The 12,995-nt window shown below is 44.4% G+C and overlaps 1 protein-coding gene across 1 annotated transcript in view; it reads left to right on the top strand.

The window, feature by feature from the left end:
* Positions 1-12,995, top strand: part of LOC119457459 (E3 ubiquitin-protein ligase KCMF1-like) — an 83,365-nt gene that overhangs the window by 16,968 nt on the left and 53,402 nt on the right. The window contains exon 2 of the mRNA XM_037719028.2: positions 247-414. Coding sequence (XP_037574956.1) covers positions 247-414 — 168 coding nt within the window. The remainder of the gene's footprint in view (positions 1-246; positions 415-12,995) is intronic.

The following is a 12,995-nucleotide window of genomic DNA, read 5'->3' as shown; positions in this document are numbered from 1 at the left end:
GCTCCAAAAAGGTAAAGTTGTCATTAAGGTGACAAAATACTTGCTAAATTTAGTGACCTGCTAAGTTAGGCACTGAAGTGGGTATTTCAAAGAAAAGAAAAAGTGTAAAATAGACACATGATGAAGTAGGCACAATGCAGTATTCAGTATTTTATGGAGTATTTATATATCTGTATCTTGGTGAACATTTCTTCAGTGAAAGCTATGGTCTTAATGAAAACTGTTCATTTGAATGTTCTTTTACAGGAGTGAGCTGTGATTCCTGTATGAAAGCGAACTTTCGTGGCAAACGTTACAAGTGTCTAATCTGCTACGACTACGACCTGTGTGGCACGTGTTACGAGGCAGGAGCAACCAACACAAGGCATACTCCAGACCACGCCATGCAGTGCATTTTGACACGCTCAGACTTTGGTGGGTGTGCTTGCATTGACTACACAAAAGTGTGACCTCTCATATCGCTTACTTACCCCCGTATTCAGAAATGCAACTTCGCTTCAAGTCCGTGCTTGACTTGGTTTAAGTGACTCCTATTGTGAACGTACCCAAGCAAATGCAATGAGCGTCCTGGGCATGTTTGCGTAAAGCGTCCTTTAAATCGAGTCAAGCACGGGCTTCAAGCTAAGTTGCATTTCTGAATTTGGCGGTTATCCTCCTAAGACCCCTTGTACAATACATTGCACATTGCCTTCAACGTTTTTTCAAAATTCACTTGGAAGTGATTACACAAAATATTCATTTTGGGTATGAAGCACGGTGCTTGTGGTAACTGTAAAGGAGTGTTTTACTCATATTCTTGTCATCCGCTTATGAGAAATTTGACACTAGATTGATTAGACCTCTGTGTCGTCCCAGACAGCAAAAAACAACTTTGAGGTGTGCTTCGAAATCGCTGAGATTGTGTGAAAATACCGGATGTGGCAGCAACATGGCGATGTACTACACATAGTTTCATCTTCATCTCTACATTTAGGCAATGAAACACTGTTTTTACCATAGCAAACATGAGGGGATAGTTATTTTTTTTTTTTTTCACATACGTGGAGACTCAGCTTTTGGCATTTAACCATGGTATCTAAATTTTCAAAATTGTTTTTCAAGTTCGTAACATAACAGGAGACAGTAAAAACCACCTTGAAGAGCGATTATGTCTCATAGCTGTATTCGGATCTCGGGAGGTTTTTACTCTGTGCATTCAGGTTTCTAGTCAAATTCTTTGCACATTGCAGGTCGAAAGACTCCTTCGTTTTTGCTATGCGTTTATAAGAAGGCATTACCCGCCACAGCTTAGCGGCTATGGTGTTGCGCTGCTAAGCACGAGTTCGAGAGATGAAATCTCGGCCGGGGCGGCTGCATTTTGATGGGGGCGAAATGCAAAAATGCCCTCGTCTCGTACCTTGGGGGCATGTTAATGATCCCCTCATGGTCAAAATTAATCCGGAGACCCTCACTATGGTGTGACTCATAATCAGATCATGGTTTTGGCACGCAAAACCCCAAAATTAAATTAAGAATGCATGTTTTTGATGGTTTGGTATATGCTTTAAGCACTCTCTTTCAAAGCTTAACAATGGATTTTAAAAAACAGTTCAACAGCACAGTGAATTAGACCCTGTGCTGACATTTCATAGAATACTTCAGTTCTGTTGCAGTAATACATATTAATGTTGAGAATGCATATCTCTAGTGTTAGGCCAAAAGTGAGCATTTTTGCATTTTAATTAAAGAATTGACTAGTAGTTTCACAACAGAAGCTGTATAATTCTCTACTAGCAGTCTTAGGGCAAAGTCTTACAAAATTACTTGTCAGATAGCCGCTAATTTGTGCTGAACAACATGGAAGCACTATCTACAGGTACATGACAGCTTGTCGGATTGGTTTTGCTTTAAAAGATTTGTTTGGCTGTTCCACTCAATACTTGACTGCATCCTGTGTGGGCTAGCTGTGTGGGCTAGCTCCAGTGCTGTCAGTGTTTAGACAAATTTTTTGATCTATGATTTTTGGGAATTCTTTCAAGAAAAGAAATTTGTTCTAAACCTAGGGAAGTTTTGAAATTTTACACCAGTCTTCCCGGCTGTGGCTACCAATTGCAACATGGGGACTGTTGCTGGTGTCTGTGTGGGCTGTCTGAGTGAATAATACATATTGAGGCATACTGCATTTGACATTACGGAAAGCCTTTGCAAATAAGTACTGTTGAAAGAAAAAGAACTTGTGGCATCATTTCAGCTTAACTACAATGACCTCACAATTCAAATGTGTAAAACAAGTTTAACACATTGTGATCATGTGCATTTACCCATTTTATGGTTTCAGTCAGGAACCACTTCGCGCATTTAGATGCCATGCAGGAAAAGCACTCGGGTAAACAAACGTATGTTAAGAGATTTGTTTCAGAAAATTTATTTATTCCTGAGGTTCTCAACAGTACTTGGGCGCTATGTGGTAGTGCTCACAACACAGTTGTGGGTGGAGGCCAGGATTTGCACTGCAAGTCTGTAAGGTCCTCGTCACTTTCTTTTAAGCAAACATCTTCATCTGAGGATGTTTTCTGTGACCATCTGGAGACAAAATATATTCATTCACGGCACTGAAATCATCTTTTGATTCACTTTCAATGAAACACACACGCAGAAAGCGTCACCATCCTGTCGGTGCTTCACGGCACAAGTTGCACGAAAATCCCTTCAAGCATGCAGGAAGGAAAAAAAAAAGTGCTGCCCTTATCTGGAGACATTGCGAAATGCACTTACTAGTTGAAAAAGTTACCGAAAGCTGGCATTTCCAGCCCAAATAACTGGTGAGCACACATGCGTGTTGGCCGCCACGGGACATTTGACCTGAATAGATATTTTCACGGGTTATGAGTTGCTCGACACACAACTGCAAAGGGCTAAAAAGAAAAGAAATGAGCTATAATATTTTTCATTTTACATAATAATCAACATCAGCTGTGAACAGTTAGATTTTGTAGTTTATAACTGTGCATGAAAAACTGCACTTAACGAAGCGATCATGGGGTATGAGAACTGCCATGATGACGTGGCTGGACATAAAAAGCAATGCAGTGTTACCCATGTGACTGTTCACGCTCGGTGATTAGGTGTTTCAAGCCCTTAGGTGTTTCAACCTGTGCCACGTGCAGGCAGTGCTTGCATAGAATTCAACCCAAAGCTTGTGAACTTTAAATAAGCATGTGGGTGGGTTGCATCTGCTCATAACCAGCAGTGACCATTATTTTTGCCTTCCATGAATATTATTTTATTGCAACCGGTGCTTTCTTTTTCTTGCAAAAAAGGCATGAGAGTGACGAGTGTGTTTCTTTGGTAGAGGTATTCATTCTGACTGTTTAAAGGGATTTCTTGTGAAGCCATTTTCTTCTTGCTTTTCGTATTAGCATTGAACAGTCTTTTTTTAACAGAATGTTTTTTTTTTTCTAATCTAATAAAGAGTGTAGTAAAAGACAATTTCAAAAACCACACTGAGCAGAGGACTTTTCAGTTGCAGTGTAGATCAGACTAAACCTGTTTCTCCTCCCATCTGCTTTAACCCTTTAACTGCTGTGACCAATTCAGCAAAATTTTTTAGAAGTGCTAAGAAGAATTTGCAAAAGTCATTGTGTATTATTTTCTTGACAGTTACAAGAAACTGAACACATACACATGTGTAAAAATTGCCAAAAATTCACGACGGTTTAACTTGTCATTGGCACTAGCTCGTTGTGATGGCAAGTTACTTTGTCATCAGCAGTTAAAGGTTTCACACTTGTACAGTAACTTATACCTCAGCCAGATGGGCAAATTTAGGGACATTTTGAGCTGGTACTTTTTGTTGCAGCAAGTGTCATTTTGTCGGTGTGCTGCTATACCCCATTTCATATGTAGCAGGCTATGCAGCGGGTGCTGTGCAAGTACTAATGCAGTCATAGAGGTCTCGCTCTGGGCCTTCAGCAGGGCAGTTTTTGATCTGCAATGTTTTTTACGGAAGATCTTCATATACTGTCAACGTTAGATTTTTCGGACTGCTTAGCTGCGAAAACGTCCGAAAAAACGGGCTGCCTGAAAAAATGAATGCATGCCTTTTACTGCCCCCAAGGGCTCAAATCGCCACAGGCACGTCCGAAATAGCTCTGAAAGCCTGCCAGTACATTTCTTAAAGGGACCCTGAAACGATTATGATGATTTTATACAAACGTGCTGAGTCGTTAGAGTAGGTCCTTTTGATCATTAATTGACGCATCTAAGCACTCCACGTAAAGCATGTAATTTGTTATAAGGTTTTAAAAAGGTACATTGCTACTGATCGCAGCACGCTGATCGGCAGAGTTTCGTGCCCAAGTGACGCGATTTGCCCATAACACATCACTGGGCCAGCTATCTGAATGGCTGCCCAGGACGCGTCATCGATCATTTTTCCAACATTATGGTGAACAAATGTTGTTCATAATAGTTTAGATGTTAGTTAATTTGTTTCTATAAAAAGGAAGTAACAGAAAGAGAATGCACAAGGACATGTATCACTACACTAGAAGCACTTCCGGCCAACAGCAAGTGTCGTCTGCTTGTGTTAAAACATGCTCCGTGTTGACGAGAGCTGTGAGGTCAGTGTTGGTCTTGTTCTTTCTTTTTGCGAGCACCATGGTTCGCCCTTGTTGCGTTGTGGGCTGCAAACGTAGCGATCAGCGACATGTCAAGCTGTGACATCGTGCCCCGCTGCAAGGCAGCAGACGAGCGGAGTGGCTGCAGCGCATCGGACTTTTGGTATCCAAATCAATCCAAACGGCGCCAGCATCTACGCGTTTGCGGCCGTCGCTTCACGTCGAAGGTTTGCCACAATAGAGTTTAGCGTGTCCGGTATTCAGGTAAACGCTAGCGCAAGTGTACTGGCCGCTTTACCACGTTTTTCGTGATGAATGGAGGTGCAAAAGTGAACTGCTTGCACGGTGCAGCCACCTGGCGGCACAACGCTCAACCAAACACACAGCCAATATAGCAGTAACCACGTTTTTTCTACTTTGCTGCTGGCTCAAATTTTTGGCAGAAGCGTAATCTTGAACACGTTGTCATGTTTAAAATGTTTTACACTTGGTTAAAGGAATATTAGCTCTGTATTTGGCTGGTTAAGCTCTGCGCCACCAGATGGCTGAACCGCGCATGCCGATCAGGCCGCTCACGTATGTCTACGAAGCTCCTTGATCGCAGCGGTATGGAGGGGCTTTAGTTTACGCCTCTGGCTATCCGTCAAAACACCCAGCTCGCCTGTGGTTACTGGAATACTGGACACGCTCCGCGCTGCGACAGAACGCTCGCAACGCACGCTGCTTGATCGCTCTCGCTGGGGATCAACGGCCGGGCGGCTAGCGGAGAGGTTGGAGAGCCTTCGCGTGCTGGCTCCAAGGCAATTGGAAATAGGCGACAACACGTCACTACGTGACGTACTACGTGACGTAGAGCCTGCGAAGGCGGAGCTGAGCCCCGCTCATTCTTACATCGTGGCCCCGATCACTCGGCGAATGAGTTGAGGAGGGTATGCATGGCTAGGGAGGAGGGTAACTTGTAATCGTCCGTAGCTCTCTTAATATGAGGCGCTTCGCTTAAATTGTGACGCGATTGTTTTACTGTAGCTGTACCCTACGCATCTACAAAATTTGTGCGAACCGTTTCAGGGACCCTTTAAGCATATTGTACCACGCACTGTGATAGGAGACAGCGGATACCCGCATGTATAAGGAATACATACTGTGTCCCGTCACAGTTGCCCCTTCCCACTCTTGGTATGCTTCACTGCAATATTTTGCTTATACTTCACTGCGTATCACTGCTGCATTGAGGCGAAGCTGACTTTCGGTAACTGGCATTGTGCAACGGCACCGTGCTTTCTGAGCTTCGAAGACATTGGCGAGGATTACAAAGGCGGAGTCAGCTCCATTGCGAACAGTGGTGAACTGTTTCAATAAAAAACACGGCGCCAAACAGGCAGAAACTTAATAGCGAATGTCGAAGCAGCTAGGCCTAGCCCTTCCACGGTTAGCTATGGCTGCCAGCTGATCTGCATACGAGAGCACCGGTTCGAGGCAGCGCGATAATCAAAATGGCGGTGGTGGTGGCTATGACTAATGCCGTTTTGGACCTGCGGTCATGGAAAAAAGTCTGGAAAATCGGATGGCAGAGAGAGAGAAAACATTTATTTGGACCATCGAGGTCGTTGATCTTGAGGACGAGTGGGTGGTGTCCTCGTTCCAGGACTCCACTGGCCATGGCTGCTCGACGTACTTGCTGGACGAGAGCTTCTTGTCTCGCCAGGGTATTGCCGGTCAGCTGTACCTCCCACCGCTCAAGGTTTTTTGCGTTCAAAATTTCAGACGTTATACATTGACTCTAGGGGTACGTGGCGGGGCCGCGAAGGCGTTCGAATTATCGGGCGTCCGGAAAATCGGTCGTTGACTGTGTTACAACATATGCACGCAAGTTTACATCAAATCACATAATACTTGTGCATATTTGTGCTTCTAGTAGACGACATACTATATTTTGGTCATGAGTGCAGCTGATGCGCTGTGGCCACTGGTCTCAGAAGCATGTCACTCCGCTCGTTTGGTGGTAAATAGTTTCAGTTCTCTGACGTCTTTCACGTAATAAATGTCTACATCAGTTGCATCGGTAGCTGTTAATTCTACCATGACTGTCCTTGCTGAAGATCTTAAGCCTTTTGTACGCAAGAAACTAAAAAACCATTGGCAACGTTTGTGGGAGGCTGAAACGAATAATAAGCTGTACGTAATAAAATCGCACTTAGGCATGTGTACCTCCACAACGAAAACACAGCACATCGATGTCCTATTCTGTCGACTCAGAATAGGGCACACGTATGGTACCCACAATTGTCTGCTGACTGGTGATGAGCCTCCAACCTGTGGCAAATGTGGTGAGAGGCTCACCGTCCTTCATGTTTTGCTTGAATGCCAGGAAGCAGAACTTCTACGTAGAAAGTATTTCCCTTGAGCTTGCAGAGAGCATATTCCTTGCCATCCGGCAATGTTCCTTGGACCAGAGCCGTTTTTCGATAGCAAACCAGTTGTCAACCTTTGAAATGATTTTGCTCTATTGAAAGTAATAGGCACTAGACATTTGTAGCGCATCCTTTTTCAAGAGGCTGCTTTCAAATGCGTGTCCTTTTTCAAGAGTGTTTCAAATGCTTTGAAACACTTTCTTCCATTGGTCAGTGATCAGGTGAAGAGAAATGATTTTTTTTTATTTGTATGGACAAATTTTCCCGCTTAGAATAAAGAATACGAGTTGGTCTTAAGCCATCTCAACAAATGCACTCTTGGCACATACTGTGAAAAATATTCATTTGGAATTGTTAAATGATTTTTGAAAGGGTAATTTTCATTGGAAACTCCACTGAAGTCAGCTAGTGGCTTCTTGAAAACTTGTCTATGCCGTTATGAATTTTTTGTAGGCACGTCTGATTCTGATTATTCTGATGTGTCTTGTCCTCCATTGTCAAAAAGACTCATCTTCCTCTTTGTCTTCGTTTTTACCCACGTCCTGATACAGGGTGTTTCAGCTAAGTCGTGCCAAGCCTTAAAAAAATCCACGTTGTGAGAACGCAACCAGCTTAGTTGTGTTCACTGTTCTCTTGAACAATGCAAAGTATTTTTAGTATGAGCTTCAATAATTAAGAATGATTAATTGATTAACCTTTAAAGTATCGCTTTAAATGCAAAATCTTCAATGAAGAAGTTGCGAAATATTCAAATAATTTCTTTCTTTGATGGTACGTGCTGTGATTTTAATTCTTCCGTGCGGTAAAAAAAGTGCAATAGATTTGAAAAAGTACCATGTGACTAGGTGCTAGCGCACAGCCACATTAGTGCCCTCAAACATGTTAGTACAAATTGATGATGCTGCACGCAGACTGAATTGACTGATAGAGTTAATAGGCCGCAAGCAGAGACATGGCCACACCCATCGTAGCCGATACATCGCCATCTTCCGCCATAACACCCTCACCCTTTACGCTGTCTGTCAACAGCAGACATGCTGACACAGCTTCAAGAATTTCCATGCATTATTTGTCGCATATTTATCGTGCAGGTGGTGCCGTGCTGTTTTAGCACAAGAACTGGCACTGAACTGGTGGGAACTACTAGTTCACGGAGTGCAGGGTGAATCGAATTGATGTCATATTTCGCCAGATGTGAAAGCTAATATATGCAATCCATCCTCGTTGCTTAACTCTTTCGTTACCGTGGGAAAATGGTTTTTAATAGGTTTCAGAGAAAAAAAATTTTGACACTACAAATAATATTCCAGCATACATTGCAGCATAGCAAATTGTACATAATGAAGTACTCTTTCTAAAAACATGTGTTGCAAAGCAAAAAAAATTTATTAGGTAGCACATAAAAATTCTAGAAAGCACCATTTTTGTTGCCAGTTGACAAAAACAACACTAAAAAAACGAGATATCTACAAAACCATTAATATCAAAGGAAATTCAGAATATACATTTCAAAGATAAATGACTCGGGAAAAGTGTCTCAAAAATAAATGCTCAATACACAGCTGTTCTTTGGATACAAAGAAGAAACTAAGACCAGGAACTGCTTTTCAGTCATGTCATACGGTGAAGCATCTCCTGGCTTTTGTAAAGCGTAGGTGCACTACACATTTTTTGCACAACACATTTGTTTTTGTTCAACTTTGCGGCCCTCGTAACACATTTTGCAGTTTCGCTTTTTCGGCATTTTCTGAGGATGGTCTGATGAAAAGTCCAATAAACTTCGCCAGTTCGTCTGGACCCGCCTCTTTCCAGGACCCATCTCTCTTAGTGCAGCTGGGCAACTCCAGAATATGCATCCACGCATATTTGTTTGTTTCCATATGGTCTTAATCACCTCCGCAGTGAAGAAGAGCAGAAAGAAATCCCACGCCGTTGTAAACAGTCTTGCACTGCTCTGTAGTTCTGTTCCAATATGTGTTCAGGACGCTCTTCTTGGCGTGTAGTGAATTTTCTTTCCTGCCGGTGCAGCACATCCTGACCAAACAAAGTACGCAACCTGCAGACAATCGGTGAAGCACAAAGATCGGCAGATAAGCGTGCATGAGGAAGGAGACCACTCAAGGCCGTAGACGAAATTTGCCGGTGAACAGCTGCAGATGTCCCCGGCTGACTCGAAACATTGTTGCCATCAGAGCTTGAATCTGGTTTGCTGTCATCATCAGACTCCTATTTTGATTCCTCATCACTAAATTCAAGTGCAGGTGCAACTTATTTCCGAGCGGGGGACGCTTTTCTCGCAGTGCAGTCGTGCGAGACACCGCCGCCATGAAAGCGACTTTCGATAAATGCGTAGTAACACCGGCAGCGCCCCTCGCCAGGATTTTGCAAGTGAAGTGAAGACGAAATTCTTGGAAATTGGCTGAAAGTGCCAAGTACATGTTGGACATGCAGCGGACCTTCAGAAATGTGCTTTTGTGGAATAAAACTAACTCAAACCAAAGCTCACTGTTGAGCAGCTGGCATCATTTTAGGGTACTTATCACTGCTCATCACTGTCAGATGGCAAATCCAGCATCATCATTTGATTCTTGACTTGCTGGGAGTCTTTTTCACCACAAAAATTTGAGGTTAGTGCAGCCAAATCACAAGTGGCACGCTTTTTTCTCGAGGGTGACAGCCACGCCCCTTTTCACTACAACACATGCACATTAGTTCGCAAAAAGGTCCGCCAAAAATCACATCACCAGAGCGGAAAAATTTTAACTGATTCTGAAAGTGGAGTGCCTGGACTAACCACTGGGTGGCACGAAGTGCATAAAAACCTACTCCAACATATCGAAATCGGTGATTTAAAGCATCGATCACCGGCGATCGATGCGTAGTAACGAAAGGCGTGGTAATGAAATAGTTAAGGCCTGTTCATGTCTTCGATCTGCTTGCAGCATCCATCATTCGTTGGTAGGATGTTTGAGGGCACTAATGTTGCTGCGTGCTGGCACCTAGTCATGTGGTACTTCTAAAATCTTGCACGCTTTCTTTGCAGCCTGGAAAAATTAAAACCACCCACCATGGTGGTGGTGTGGCTTTGGCATTGCGTTGCTAAGCCCGAGGGCGCATAATCAAATCCTGGCAGCGGTGGCCGCATTTGATGAGGGCGAAATGCATGCAAAAAATGCCTGTGTACTGTGCATTGGGTGCACGTTAAAGAAACGCTAAAGAGAAACACTGAATCAGTTTAGATTGAAGGCCCAACCGCATGCACGCGATATTCAAGCGACAGCAACAAGCGACGCGACAGGCACACCCTGTCGCACTGTCGTGTCGCGGCGTGGAGCAACCACATGAACGCGACATCGCGAAAAAGAGTAGTGATAGATTTACATTGTTGTGCGAATAAATGTTATCGTGCGCGCGTAAAGAAATCTCAATTTTATCAAAAGGTCAATGATTTATGTAGACCTAGCTAAAATATGCTATCATCCCCAGTGAAAATCCGTTCCATGCATCCCCAGTGGAACTCCGTCCCATGCCGCCAACGTAAGGTGCCGTGGCGCCATCTGTTGAGTAAAACTTAACACTTTCTCGGCTCTCGGTCGCGTCTCAGGCCTAACAACGTCAAAAAAAAACAAGCGATCTCAATATTAACAATAAGAGAGCACCGATACTTAGTCTTCAGCTAGCGATGAGGTGAAGCGATAACTGATTGTACTATTCATTTTTTGCTGTCACAGCAGAGAGCAAGTTGCAAGAGCGAATTCAGATCGAAGCGGGTAGACCGAATGCTGCCATGTTGTTGTGCAATCACTGTCCCCAGCGGATGTCGTCGCACTGACTTCCAGGCGACAAGCGATATTTTCTGGCTGGCCAGAATCCGGCGACACGACCAGCGACAGCGACGGATAGCCCTCCGCGACGGCAAAACCTGTCGCTCGTCGCCGTCGCTTGTCGCTGTCGCTCAAAAATCGCGTGCATGCGGTTGGGCCTTAAGTATCCTTGAAGAACTCTGCTTCCGTTAATATTGCAGAAATAGCTTTAGTATTAGAATAGAAAATGACAGTCAGTTTTATTTTTGGATTTAGCGCCGAAGCTCCAGTGCCGGTATGCCATGGTGATGTCACGGATTACAAAGTATCTTTTGTATTTTGGCCATTGTGGTTCAGTAAAAGTTATTGAAACTTTCTAACTTTAGACCTTGGTTTGTTTGAAATACTATGTAGTCTATTTTTAATGATAAAGATTTAACTAGGCCACTAGAGTTTCCTTCCCTCTTGTAGCACCAAATGCTCCAACTGGCATGACCTGCTTACTGCTACGGAAACTTGTCTTCAGCAACAAACTGATGCCAATCTCTGCCTTCCTTCTCAACTGTGTAGTACAGCATATTCTTGGAAGGTCCTGTTTCAACGTTTGACCGCCCCGTTACTTTCTGGGTATCCTGGCATTGAAAATCTGGGGGAGCAACCCAGTTTCGATAGGAACTCTCTTGTGCCACGTTGAAATTTGTGCTGCAATTTCACGCTATTACTTCTGGTATACTGGTCCTACTAAACACTGATAGTAGGGCTTCACAGGTCGCTCTAGCACTCGGAGAGTGCCGACACACAACTTCAGGCCAGCGTATGCACAAGTCGATGACGCATGAACAGTACTTGTGACTTCTGCCTGATGTTGGTTCTAATGGCCCGAAGACATCTACATTAACCTGTTAAAACGGATATCGTGGCCTTGTCAAGGGTTCTGTAGCGACGCTATCAATGCGGTGCAAGTCTGCTCTTGTCTGGCAGTGGTTGCAGTGCCGTCATACATTGTCCTCTATGCCTGGCCGGCCAGTAAAAACTATTTAATCCTGCATCTAGTCTTTCAGCAACCCAAATGTCCCACCCAGCTCAATTCATGGGCCAGCTGCAAAACTTACCCCATGTGGCACTCCTGTAGCACTGTGTCACTGCCAGCCCAAGTACCTTATCTCTCTAGTAAAGTAACCCGCTGATCACTATCATACCACGTTTTAACTACTCAGCTTTTCCCCAGGCTTCCTGCAAAGTTGGGTCCGCCTGCTGTTTTTCTTGAAATCCGACGTGCACTTCTCGTTTACTCTCACAGCTTATGGTTCATCAGGGAACGCATTGCTACTTTGATGGTCCTCACCGTTCCTGCTTTTCACTATCACCTGGGTGACCATCGCCTCCTCTGCTACGCCTGCCCTTTCAGTGTCTGGTGGACCGCTTTTCTATACACTGCACAGCTTCCGTGTTCGATGTACCACCTTCGAGCTCTGGCTGTGCTGTCTCCCTCTTGCTCTCTGCTTTTCACTGCCCCTTTGAAAATGCACTTGTTTCTAAGCAACTCCCATGCTTCTTCTGACAGCTGGCAATTGGCCCGCTTTGTCAGCTTGTCTGTTAACACACACAGCACCGGCACTGCCTCCTTTATTTACGTCTGTGAAAACGCCACATTCACAGGACATTCTCAGTGTAACCACCGTGAGTTCTCACCTTTTCTCCAAAGATAGAAGTTAGGCTGATCGTTCTGTGTGACTACACGATCTCTGGTGGAACAACGCTCTTATGCAACACTGTAATCTCTGCTCCTGTGTCTGGAATTGCATCAATATGCCCATCCTTACAGTCGAGAAGCACGAGAATCAGGTCGCTGTGCACAGCCGCTGGCTCTCATACCAAAACTTGCGCCGACAAGCTGTCACTCTTAGCGCCCAGAACTTTCGACGTCTGTTGCCCTGGGCCGTGGGGGCAATTCCACTTCATATGCCCACTAGAGCCGCATGAAAAGCAGCCCCTAAACTTGGGTTTTGTCTGTGTGCCTTGACCTTTCCCGCCGCAGTGATTACAAGGCTGTACGCCTGGCTTAACACTACTCTCGCTTTGCGACTCTGCCGGCTTTTGTTTCACCTGCTTCCCTGCGCTGTTCCTGCCTTGCACTGCCTCGAATGTCCGCAGTAGGGCAGCTAGGTCTGGTGCTTTTAGCT

The sequence above is a fragment of the Dermacentor silvarum genome, chromosome 1, assembly GCF_013339745.2.
Source record: "Dermacentor silvarum isolate Dsil-2018 chromosome 1, BIME_Dsil_1.4, whole genome shotgun sequence".
Taxonomy (NCBI): Eukaryota; Metazoa; Arthropoda; class Arachnida; order Ixodida; family Ixodidae; genus Dermacentor; species Dermacentor silvarum.
This window is presented reverse-complemented; position numbering and strand designations above follow the sequence as displayed.